General features: G+C 44.2%; 1 protein-coding gene across 2 annotated transcripts in view; it reads left to right on the top strand.

Moving 5' to 3' along the window:
- The window catches only part of CALCOCO2 (calcium binding and coiled-coil domain 2), a 33,639-nt gene extending 22,467 nt beyond the window's left edge, over window positions 1-11,172 (top strand). Inside the window, exons 10-14 of one of the 2 annotated variants that reach the window (XM_030808064.1) lie at window positions 2,445-2,540; window positions 6,580-6,715; window positions 8,595-8,623; window positions 9,155-9,341; window positions 10,824-11,172. In XM_030808064.1, coding sequence (XP_030663924.1) covers window positions 2,445-2,540; window positions 6,580-6,715; window positions 8,595-8,623; window positions 9,155-9,322 — 429 coding nt within the window. In that variant the 3' untranslated portion in view covers window positions 9,323-9,341; window positions 10,824-11,172. Of the gene's footprint in view, window positions 1-2,444; window positions 2,541-6,579; window positions 6,716-8,594; window positions 8,624-9,154 lie in introns of both variants that reach the window. The other variant, XM_003278742.4, reaches the window with a different exon arrangement.
- The last annotated feature ends 1,746 nt before the right edge of the window (window positions 11,173-12,918 follow it).

The raw sequence follows: 12,918 nt of genomic DNA, 5'->3' as shown, positions 1-12,918 counted from the left end.
GAATACCTACTGTATCTAAGATACTGTATGCTTTAGCATGATATAGGAAAGAGTAGAACAAAGTTTGCAAATCAGCAGATCATAGGTCAAGGTCAGACCACAGAAATGTTTTAGAAAGTAGTTACCAACATTTAAAAATAGGAATATTTCCCATAAAAATTTGTATTTCCAACTTCCTTTGGGAAATGAAAGGACCTAGCAACATTGAGCCCACATTCCTGTGCAGCAGCAATAGCTAGAGCTGAGTAGCTGCTGTCCCTGTAGATTCTCCATCTAGCTGCAGTCTGCACTGTTTTATTGCATTCAATTCCTTCATTTGATTACATTTCTTGCCTGCTCTCTATAGGCATATTCCAGTTTGTGACCTCTGATGTAGAAAATATATTACTGTTTTAAATAATCTATAGTCCCAGCTGGGCGCGGTGGCTCACGCCTGTAATTCCAGCACTTTAGGAGGCCGAGGCAGGCGGATCACCTGAGGTCAGGAGTTCAAGACCAGCCTGGCCAACATGGTGAAACCCTGTCTCTACAAAAAATACAAAAATTAGCTGGGCATGGTGGTGGGCGCCTGTAATCCCAACTACTCAGGTGGCTGAGGCAGGAGAATCGCTTGAACCCAGGAGGCGGAGGTTGCAGCAGTGAGCTGAGATTGAGCCATTGCACTCCAGCCTGGGCGACACAGCGAGACTCCGTCTCAAAAAAAAAAAAAAAAAAAAAAGGTTTGAACCTCTTTGTGATAGGTATGGATTTCCTTGGTTTTCTTTTATATATATATATTATTTTATTTTATTTTTTGAGACAGAGTCTTGCTCTGTCACCCAGGCTGGAGTGCAGCTCACTGCAACCTCCACCTCTCAGGTTCAAGCTATTCTCCTGCCTCAGCCTCCTGAGTAGCTGGGATTACAGGCGCCTGCCATGATGCCCGGCTAATTTTTGTATTTTTAGTAGAGACGGAGTTTCGCCATGTTGGCTAGGCTGGTCTCGAACTCCTGACCTCTAGTGATCCACCCACCTTGGCCTCCCAAAGTGCTGGGATTACAGGTGTGAGCCACTGCACCCGGCCAATTTTCTTAGTTTTCATGGAATAGTTTTCAAGACCTAGGGGCTCCCCACCTGGCTGATAGCAATCCTAATTCCTCATACATCCTAAAAGGCCGCTAAATATGAGGACTGTGTATCTTATGCTTCAGGAGCCTAGGAACAAGAAAGCAGCACTAACTGTGGAGGAGCAGTTAGCACAACAGGTGGAACGCCTTAAGGCAAAGGTAGAGGCCGGGAAAGCCTATTTCTTAGAGAAGTATAAAGAGTATGAACGACTTCACAAACAGATCAGCCAACTCAGGGCGGCTGCACTGGTAAGTGACGGAGATAAGGGGGCCCAAGAAAGCAAGAGGTGCGAAGGTTAGTGGTTCTTAGACCAAGTCCAGAAGATGGTACACCCTTGTTAAGGTGAGAAAGTTATCTTTCCACTAAAAAGAGGGATGTAGTGTATGGCCAGAAACTAGCATGGGGGTCCCTGGAAATACAGGCCCCAACTTAGCCACAGGTCTCAGGGAAGGTTTTTGTAACTATCAAGCAGGTTTCTGTGCAGACTCAGAGAGCCCTTTCTTATTTCTGCCTTTTGAGGAAGTGAAGCAGGACTAGAAGAGCCAGCAGGAGCCAATGGGAATGGGAAGCAAGGATCCTGCAGTCAGCACTGTCACCGGGTAGCCCCCTCTCGCATTGCTACCTCAGGGTCAGCTAGACACGCACAGCAGTTTGGGCACCAGCATTCAAATAAAAAATCTTGGATGAAAAACCACAACTAGTAGGCTTAGCTTAAGTGTGTTTGTGAGGTATGCGCATGTGTATGCATGCAGGTAGAAGATGGGAAGCTCTGAAGCATGAAACCAGTTAGGTCAACCCATCACACTGGGATGCTTATGACCCCAGTCTGAGCTCCATGTATCCTTGGACAAATGCCTTCCTGTGTTCCCCCTTCCTTCATGTAACTTGAGCCCAGATGCCTATCCTCACACTGTAGGAAGGAATCACACCAACCCAAACCTAAGTGCTTCAGGCTTCACTGAGTGAGATGTTTATTCAAAACAAAGATGATTGTTTTCATGGTTGGGTGGGATTCAACAAGGTTTCATTTATCTCTAATTCTGATAAGTCAGTCTTGAGATTTTCCCCAAGGTTGCTTTTTCCCTCCTTGGTCACTTACGCCCTCAGCTAAACAACAACAAAAAAAAAACTGGCATCTTGATGCCAGCTCAGGCCTTCAGGTGTTTTTTAAGTCACTTTAATTTAGCACCCTGCCCATAGTACCATTTCTTCCTCCCAGTTGCCTTCTCCTCCATCTCAGTCTCCCCGCTTTGCAATGCCAGATCCTCTACAATTTCCCACCTTGTACCCAGACTGCAATATGTGATCCTAATCCTAATTTTTTTTATTGTTGACAGGATGAAAACTTTGACCTGTCAAAAAGACTGAGTGAGAACAAAATGATGTATAATGCTCTGCAGAGAGAAAAAGAGAGATTGGAAGGAGAAAATGATGTAAGTGTGTGAAAGAGGGTAGAAAACCCCAAGGTTTTAAGGGGAAGGAGCAGGGTGGCCCAGAGATGTAGTGATAAAAATAAAAAGTTAAGGGCCCTTTCTGGGACAGCGGGTGAAACAGTTATTCCTAAACAGAGTAAATTTAATCTAATTTCCGAATCTACCACAAAACCCTGTCTTTATTCTACAACTGAAATTTGTTTGGCATGGCAATAGTCACCTTGAAAGAAGCCACACTGATGAAGACCTAACTTATTTTTGCTTTTAACTTCACAGCTAATATGTGTTGCCTTGGGGGATAGGGGAATAACGTCCTACATAACTTTATGCTAGTGGGGAACTCCTTTTCTTCAGCACAACTTTTTCCTTTTTCTCTGCTGCCAAACCAGGAGCAGAAGTGGTGGTCTGTACCAGTGCTGGACCCATGGTAGGCCCCTAATAAATGCTGTGCATTCATTCATTCATTCATTCATTCATTGGTTCATTCATTCATCCAACCAACATTTATTATTGATTGACTGAAGATGATATGGCAGAAAATAAAGTGGTTGTACTTAAAGTCAAGGTCATTCTCATGTTCTTTCTTTTCTTTTTTTGTTTTCTTTTTTTTGTTGTTGTTTTTGAGACAAGGTCTCACTCTGTCACCCAGGCTTGGAGTGCGGTGGCACAAGCTTGGCTCACTGCAGCCTTGATCTCCTGGGCTCAAGTGATCGTCCTGCCACAGCCTCCCAAGTAGCTGGGACTATAGGCATATGCCACCATGCCTGGCTAATTTTTTTTTTATTTTTACTAGAGACAAGGTCTTGCTGTGTTGCCCAAACTGGTCTCAAACTCCTGGGCTCAAGCAGTCCTCCTGCCTCGTTCTCCCAAAGTGCTGGGATTAGAGACATGACCCACCACGCCCGGCCCATTCTCATGTTCTTGCTCAGCATCAAAGAATAGGTGTCCATGCATTCTGGCTGCTACTCCTGTATCTATACTTCCGTCAATTCTTCATCTTTACCCTTTTTTTTTGAGACGGAGTTTCACTCTTCCTGCCTAGGCTGGAGTGCGATGGCACGATCTCAGCTCACCGCAACCTCCACCTTCCGGGTTCAAGCGATTCTCCTGCCTCAGCCTCCTGAGTAGCTGGGATTACAGGCAAGTGCCACCACGCCTGGCTAGTTTTGTATTTTTAGTAGAGATGGGGTTTCTCCATGTTGGTCAGGCTGGTCTCGAACCCCTGACCTGAGGTGATCCACCCGCCTTGGCCTCCCAAAGTGCTGGGATTACAGGCATGAGCCACTGCACCCTGCCATTTTTTTTTTTTTTTTTTTGGAGACAGAGTCTCACTCTGTTGCCCAGCCTGGAGTGCAGTGGCATGATCGTGACTCACTACAACCTCCGCCTCCTGATCTTTACCCTCTATAATCCTTCTGGCCTATGCCTCCTAGTGATCATTTTTACTATTTTGTTCTTTTTAAAATTGCAGTTAAAACACATAAAATTTGGCCAGGCGCGGTGGCTCACGCCTGTAATCCCAGCACTTTGGGAGGCCGAGGCAGGCGGATCACGAGGTCAGGAGATCGAGACCATCCTGGCTAACACGGTGAAACCCCATCTCTACTAAAAATACAAAAAAAAAAAAAAAAATTAGCAGGCTTGGTGGCGGGCGCCTGTAGTCCCAGCTACTCAGGCTGAGGCAGGAAAATGGCGTGAACCCAGGAGGTGGAGCTTGCAGTGAGCTGAGATCGCGCCACTGCATTCCAGCCTGGGCGACAGAGCAAGACTCCATCTCAGTAAAATAGTAAAATAAAATAAAATAAATACCATCTTAATAATATAAAAGTGTACATTTCAGTAGAGTTAAGTGCATCACAGTGCTATGCAACAGATCTCCAGAACTTTTCCATCTTGCAACATTGAAACTTCATACCTACTAAAACATTAATTCTCCCTCAATTTCTACTTTTGATTATATCATTTATGCCAATGTGTTTCATAACTGCAGAAGGCTTTTTGGGTTCTCTTTCTAGTCTTGTTATTCCCATTCTCCCTTTTTGTTTTGTTTTTGTTTTGTTTGTTTGTTTGTTTGTTTGTTTAGTCTTGCTCTGTCATCCAGACTGGAGTGCAGTGGCACCATCTTGGCTCACTGCAACCTCCGCCTCCCAGATTCAAGTGATTCTTGTGCTTCAGCCTGCCGAGTAGCTAGGACTGCAGGTGCGCACCACCATACCCAGCTAATTTTTGTGTTTTTAGTAGAGAGGGAGTTTCCCCATGTTGCCCAGGCTGGTCTTGAACTCCTGGGCTCAAGTGATCCGCCCGCCTCAGCCTCCCAAAGTGATGGGATTACAGGCATAAGCCGCTGTGTCTGGCCTATTCCCATTCTCTTAATTTATACCTTGAGTTTGAAATCCCTGTTTTCCTGGGTTAGTTTGATTGTGGGGGGGGGGGGGGCGGGGGGGCAGGTGCACACACAGTTTGCAAAACAAAGGGAAAGATTTGGTATTTGGAAGCTTTGTTAAGAACTGTAGGCCGGGTGCGGTGGCTCACGCCTGTAATCCCAGCACTTTGGGAGGCCGAGGTGGGTGGATCATGAGGTCAGGAGTTCAAGACCAGCCTGGTGAAACCTCGTCTCTACTAAAAATACAAAAAGTAGCCAGGTGTGGTGGTGCACGCCTGTAATCCCAGCTACTCAGGAGGCTGAGGCAGGAGAATCGCTTGAACCCGGGAAGTGGAAGGTTGCAGTGAGCTGAGATCGCACCACTGAACTGCAGACTGGGCGACAGAGCAAGACTCTGTCTTAAAAAAAAAAAAAAAAAGAACTGTAGTAAAGCCCTCTTAAGATGATAAGGGAAATTTGCTTATTTTCTTTTTCCTAAGAACTTGAAATGCTGTCTGTGCCACTTTTAGTAATTTTTTTTCTCTTTTTCATTACCTCCCTCCCACCCTGCCTTCTTACTCATTCTCTGTGTTGATATATCCATTTGAATGGGATAATTCATGAAGAAGGAAAAATTATTTTAGGTGAATATTTGCATTGTGTAAGAAATTATTCTAGGAAAGAAATTGAAAAAATATTCTGCTCTCAATAATATACAACACTGGGAGGCCAAGGCAGGAAGGTCATTTGAAGCCAGGAGTTTGAAACCAGCCTGGGCAACAAAGCAAGAGCCTATCATCTCTACAAAAAATTTAAAAATCAGCCAGGCATGCTGTCGTGTGCCTGTAGTCCCAGCTACTAAGGAGGCTGAGGTGGGAGGGTTGCTTGAGCCCATGAGTTCAAGGCTGCAGTAAGCTATGATATCACCCCGCACTCCAGCCTGGGTGACCGAGCAAGACCCTGTCTCTAAAAAAAACAACTTTAACAACAATAATAATAATATACAATAGTTTCAACGTTAATATATCTATCAGAATAGTTGCAGTGTTAATATAGCTCCTGCCACTTTCATGTATCTACACATTTGTTCCTCCCTTTAGTTGGCATGTATTTAGAGATTTAAAATTCTTTTTTGTATTAATATAAACAAAATGTAAATATATTTAAATTCAGGTATAGGCTGGGCACAGTGGCTCACACCTGTAATCTTGACACTTTGGGAGGCCAAGGCGGGCAGATCACTTGAGGTCAGGAGTTCGAGACCAGCCTGGCCAACATGGTGAAACCCCTGTCTCTACTAAAAATACAGAAATTAGCTAGGCATGGTGGTGGGTGCCTGTAATCCCAGCTACTTGGGAGGCTGAGGCACAAGAATCACTTGAAACTGGGAGACGGAGGTTGCAGTGAGCCGAGATGGTGCCACTGCCCTCTGGCCTGGGTGACAGAGCAAGACTCTGACTCAAAATAAATAAATAAATTCAGGTATAAAGAACTTAGATCTTTGGAATATTGAAACTGCTGCCTTCTCTTCTGAAGAATTATGGATTATCGATTATGGAGTTTCTCCAGTGCCACATTGCTAACTGAGAACTACTTGGGTGGTGCATCTCCTAGCCAGTTCCTGGTGGCCATTCTTGGTATTGTCTTTCAACATGTCTATAAATCCTCTATCCTTAGCTTTTGAAGAGGGAGAACAGCAGATTGCTCAGTTACATGGGTCTGGATTTTGATTCTTTGCCGTATCAAGTACCTGCTTCAGATGAAAGAGGCGCAGGACAAAATCCAGGACTTGTCTATGGAAACCCATATTCTGGTAAGAAAACTTTCCCATTCCAACTGGAAGGACCCTGCTGCATCCCTTTCCCTACTAAATTTTTGTTTCTGAGGTGCTAATTAAGACCAGTCTCATTGTTAAGACTTGCTGGGCAGAAGCTGAGGACCCAATAGAAAGATTGCCAGGCGAGAAGTGTTAATTGAGAAATAAATCTGAATCCAGAAGACACAAATCAGATCATTCGCCTAGAGACAGCAGACACAAATTAGTCCCGTGGCTGTATTCCAAATGTGTAAATCAGAGAAATGTCTTTATGTAGAAGATACACACATACGAAGCTGAGGAAGCTAATTAAGGTTTTGAAATGGTAGCAAGAGAGGCAAGTTATGCTGCCCAGGAAGTAGCAGTTACAGCAGCCACCGTGATGGCTGACCAAGGGCAACAGAAACGTGCTCCACAGAGATTCCTTGATGGTAGGACAGGAAATGGGAGTGAAAAGGACTTGGGGTAACATGTCCTTGCCAAACAGGGAGCTTTTCTCATTTGTCTCCAAAAGCAATATGAGATCTCATTTACTTTTTGGGACAGTTTAAAGCAGCAGTATTATCTTTAGAGTTACAACCAGATGTTTATAACAGGCAACAAGTTCATTTTTTCTTTAAAATAAGTTTGTGGCCGTGTGCGGTGGATCACGCCTGTAATCCCAGCACTGTGGGAGGCCGAGGCGGGCAGATCACCTGAGGTCGGGAGTTCAAGACAAGCATGGCTAACGTGGTGAAACCCCGTCTCTACTAAAAATACAAAAATTAGCTGGGCATAGTAGTGGACTTGGCTCACTGCAACCTCCGCCTCCCGGGCTCAACCGATCCTCTCACCTCAGCCTACCAAGTAGCAGAGACTACAGGCGCCAGCCACCACACCCAGCTAATTTTTGTATTTTGTGTAGAGATGGGGTTTTGCCATGTTGCCCAGGCCGGTTTCGAACTCCTGAGCTTAAGCAGTCCACCCACCTCGGCCTCCCAAAGTGCTAGGATATGTGAGCCATCGTACCTGTCTGTGGATACAGTCTTAAAATCTATTTTCAGATAGTCGTTAAATTGTTACTATTTTTATTAAAATCTAATTTTCCCCACTCTGAAAATAGCTTCATTGTTAGATAGTTGTTAAATTGTTACTATTTTTATTAAAATCTAATTTTCCCCACTCTGAAAATAGCTTCATTGTTTTTTCTGACCGTATAACATATATATATATATATATATATATATATATATATATATATATGGCCTCTGTGTGTGTGTATGTGTGTATGTGTGTGAAATGAAAATACAATTTTCATTATTTCAAAATAAAATTACAAATGAATGTATTTTCATTTGTAATTTTATTTTGAAATAATGAAAATACAATTTCAGGCTGGGCGTCATGGCTCACTCCTGTAATCCCAGCACTTTGGGAGGCCGAGGCAGGTGGATCACTTGTGGGCCGGAGTTTGAGACCAGCCTGGCCAACATGGAGAAACCCTGTCTCTACTAAAAAACTACCAAAAATTAGCCAGCCATGGTGGTAGGCACCTGTAATCCCAGCTACTCAGGAGGCTGAGGCAGGAGAATTGCTTGAACCCAGGAGACAGAGGCTGCAGTGGGCCGAGATCACGCCACTGCACTGCAGCCTAGGTGACAGAGCGAGACTCTGTCTCAAAAAAAAAAAGATTTCATTATTTATGTTTTCTTTTCACCTTATCATTGACCTAGATCCCCTCTATCAGAAGTAATGGCATATATATGAAAGAGAAAGAATCAGAGGCAGTGAGGAGAAAGGGAACAATGAAAGTTACAGGAAATATCTGCCAGAACACAGTTGGAGAAGCTAGGGATGGTATTTTCTCATTGAATGAGATCTTTTTTATTCTTTTCAGGTATCCAAGAAAGTTCTTCCCCCAGCCTGGTAAGTATTTGATTCATGAGAATATTCCCACAAAGCCCTTGAAAATTTCCCTTCCTGCTCCAGTTCATGGGAGAACCATAGGGAGACAGGTTCATTTTGATAACTCCAGAAGTCAGCTGGATTAGTTTGTTCTGGGCCCAGGGCTGAGCCAGCCTCTTGTGGAAGGGAGACGAAAGCACAGTTCATCCATCAGCATTTTGCTTAGGATCTATACCTTTGAGTTTTTGGTAGCATAAGTAGGGAGGAGATCTGAACCAGACAGCTAGCCAAACAAGTTCTGTCAGTGCCCCTTCAAGGCTAGAAGCAATGTTGGCTACTTCAGCAATATTAGGCCCTTTCAATTCTGGGGTTAGACGAAGCCTGGTAAGCATCTCCAAATGTGCATTCTCTTCATTCATTCACTATTTCTTGAGTGCCTAACCATGTGCCAGTCATTATGCTAGGCACCGAGGATACAGTGGAAGACAGGATGGCCACATCTGTGCCACATATAGCTTACATTTGTACTGACCTCTTTGCTCTTCCTCCCAGCTCTCCATCAAGAAATGCCCTATCTGCAAATCAGATGATATTTGTGATCACACCTGGGAGCAACAGCAGATGCAGTCGCTTTGTTTGAATTGTCCAGTTTGTGACAAGATCTTCCCAGCTACAGAGAAGCAGATCTTTGAAGACCATGTGTTCTGCCACTCTCTATGAGTGTCCCAACCTCTTGGATGTATACAGAGATTTTATAGAATAGAACCTATAGCTTCTACCATGAGTTATATGAGTCAAGATCCTGCCTAACCTGAAATTATTAGGGATTTACTCAGCCCTGCTGCCACTAACAGTGGAGTTATGTCACTGATCTGAAGGTCACTGTTAAGGGCTTCTGCTGCCATCCTTGTGGGTTGCTACCTTTAAGTCACATAACTCTAGCTGTATCATCCTCTCACCTGTCATTCTTCTGAGGGTCCCAGTACAAGGGCCCTGGGATGGAGCCAACCTGGGTATTCACAACAGGCCTGACTTGATACTAAGTGATTAGTTTTCCAAGTTGTCCCACTGCCATTCAAAGTCAGCCCTTGAGTGTATTTGTTCTCGGTCCTAACCCTGGGGCCAGAGATTGGTCCGAGGTTGAGAATTCCTTCCTCCTCATCCTTGGTGTTGCTTTCTCCAAATGATTGCTTTAGACTAGCCAAAAATGCCATGGCAACGAGCTCAGCAATCCAATTTGGATACCAAAAGTTTCTCATGTTAATTTCTCAGCCCCCAAAGAAGCATCTTACTCCTGAACCTTAGACAGGAAGTATTGTTTCAGTCACAGAAAGCTTTTCTGGGTACCTCTAGTTAGCACTTCCTACTCTCTGATATTTCCTATGTACATAGCTTTTATTGTTGTAAATCCTTTCTTAATGGTTAAATAGGGATTGTTAGCAACTATGGGTTTGCAGTTTTCCGAGTAGGTGAGTTTTGAATATGGATGTCAGAATAATGAGACAACTTGTTAATCTCTTTAATACTAAAAATAAATTACTCTTCTATTTCAGGGACTTAGGTAATTTAAAATAAACCTTCAGTTTATGGTCTTTTATTTTGAAGCTCACAGGAAAATTGTGATCAAAAGGACTATGGGAAGGGCAGACCCCACCAATGATTTCTCTTCACCTGTCTTAAGTATTAAACAAAAAAGAGTGTCCTGGCAGTTATCTTGAGGTGGGGAAGGAGGTGATGAAACATTAGTTTGTGAAATCTGAGGCCCCTGGCTTTTTTTTTTTTTCTGAAACAGAGTCTCGCTCTGTCACCCAGGCTGACGTGCAGTGGTGCAGTTGGCTCACTACAGCCTCTGCCTCCCAGGTTCAAGCAATTCTCATGCCTTAGCCTCCCAAGTAGCTGGGATTACAGGTGTGTGCCACAATGCCCAGCTAATTTTTGTATTTTTAGTAGAGACAGGGTTTCACTATGTTGGCCAGGCTGGTCTCGAACTCCTGGCCTCATGTGATCCGTCCACTTCAGCCCTCCAAAGTGCTGGGATTACAAGCGTGAGCCACCGTGCCCGGCCCGAGGCCCTGACTTCTTGCTGTAACTTTCCATGCATTTTTTTTAAAAGGAGCAGTGTGGATTTTGGCACCCTTTGTGAACTAAGTTCAATGCCTTCTATCCAAATTTGCCTAATCGAACTATAAGAAAATAATGATTCCATTTTCTCTCCCCTCAGGGACTGAACAAATGGAAATAACTCCCAGGCAGTATCAGCTGGTCACTACAGAGACTTCTACAAAAACTTTTGAATGATGTGACACACGATGTCATGAATAAGGGTTGAGCCAACTATAGCTCTGCGTTCCTACTGGGCTTTCCCTAATGTGGTTGGGAGTTATGCCCTAGACTAACTGTATTGTCCTAGTCACAGCTCCTTGCTTTGATTTCATCCTTGATAAAATGAAGATGAAACTTACACTACTTCTCCAAGCCTTTTGCTGCCTTAAGAATAAGACCTGACATGAACACTAACCCTAGAATAGAAATGTAAATAGGGAGATGGTAATAAAGGAGTTTTTCTGGCACATACCCTCCCTGCAGAATTTCTGTTGCTCCCCAGATAGTTCCAGTGAGGAATTGCAGTTTCATTTATTTTGTACTAGTCAGCTCTTAATTAAGCACATGAATGGAGAGGAACAGTGGTGCACATAATCCAAATCAGTGAATACCATTTTCTGGTGAATTACCCACCCCTTTGCTCCTGCTACCCCGAGGGTTACCATGATTGTCAACAGCAGCAGGAGCCCTTCCACAGGGCTTGGTAAAAAAAACAGTTGAGGTGTTAATGACCCTTTTTGCTGGGTGTAAAACAAAGCATCTTTAATCACTGTTCATTATCTCCAGCTGCTCTTACCAAGGCTTTGAAGGGGGAAATTATGCTCCAGGCAGCCACTAGTAGTAAACAATAGTTCTTTTTTTTTTTTTTTTTTTTTTTGAGACAGAGTTTCGCTCTGTCACCCAGGCTAGAGTGCAGTAGGCGCTCACTGCAAGCACCGCCTCCCGGGTTCACACCATTCTCCTGCCTCAGCCTCCTGAGTAGCTGGGACTACAGGCGCCCGCCACCACTCCTGGCTAATTTTTTGTATTTTTAGTAGAGACGGGGTTTCACCATGTTAGCCAGGATGGTCTCGATCTCCTGACCTCGTGATCCACCCACCTCAGCCTCCCAAAGTGCTGGGATTACAGGCATGAGCCACTGCGCCCAGCCAACAGTAGTTCTTATATAACCCACTGCCCACCCTGGCCTTCCTCCATCCCCCTCACACCCACACATTATATAGCTGTAAAATACCTTCAAAAAATAGGAAGTTATGGGAGCAAATAGTATATATCTGAGTTGAATTTTTGAATCTTTGTACTTGTTATGGCAACAGGTTTTCCTTCCTAATTTCTTTTCTCTTGGTCTAATATTAAAATGTTTTTGCATTACCTTAGCATGCTTACTGGATGGGCAGTGAAGGGGGAAGAAAGTCACCCTGGCACATGTGAGTGTGAAAGAAAGCTAACTTAAAAAAAGGAGGCCAGGCACGGTGGCTCACGCCTGTAATCCCAGCACTTTGTGAGGCCGAGGCGGGTGGATCAGGAGGTCAGGAGTTCAAGACCAGCCTGGCCAACATGGTGAAACCCCATCTCTACTAAAAATACAAAAAATTAGCCAGGTGTGGTGGCAGGCACCTGTAATCCCAGCTACTTGGGAGGCTGAGGCAGAGAATTGCTTGAACCCGGGAGGTGGAGGTTGCAGTGAGCTAAGATCATGCCACTGCACTCCAGCCTGAGCGACAGAGCGAGACTGTCTCAAAAAAAAAAAAGGAGAGTTGGCAAGATATTTGGTAAACCTAGGCCTTAACACCTATAGCTTCAGCTCTTTTCCCTGGTCTTGCTAAAAATTGGGATGAAATGTGACTGCCTTGATGTTCAAATATCATTCTCCTGTGATTTGATTTTCTACGGTGGCAGTGGCTTACACTGAGGTAAGCATACTCTAACCTGGTCTCCTAGGAACAAATGTGGATGAAATGTGGATGCAGTCCATTAACCGGGAAAAAAAGCAAAATGGACTCTACATAGAGACGAGATCCAAAGAGATATTCATCTGATTGCCCTGAGTTAACCAACAATAGGCCATAAGCTCAGTGAAGTTACACTGGCCCCAATGCTTTCCTTAGCTGCTCTCATATAAATATTAAAAAGTTTTAGTTGGGCAAGGTTGCTCACACCTGTAATCCCAGCCCTTTGGGAGGCCGAGGCAGGCGGATCATGAGGTCAGGAGA

The sequence above is a fragment of the Nomascus leucogenys genome, unplaced genomic scaffold (genome assembly GCF_006542625.1).
Source record: "Nomascus leucogenys isolate Asia unplaced genomic scaffold, Asia_NLE_v1 Super-Scaffold_258, whole genome shotgun sequence".
Classification (NCBI taxonomy): domain Eukaryota; kingdom Metazoa; phylum Chordata; class Mammalia; order Primates; family Hylobatidae; genus Nomascus; species Nomascus leucogenys.
The sequence above is the reverse complement of the archived record's forward strand: the minus strand, read 5'-3'. Positions and strand labels throughout refer to the sequence as shown.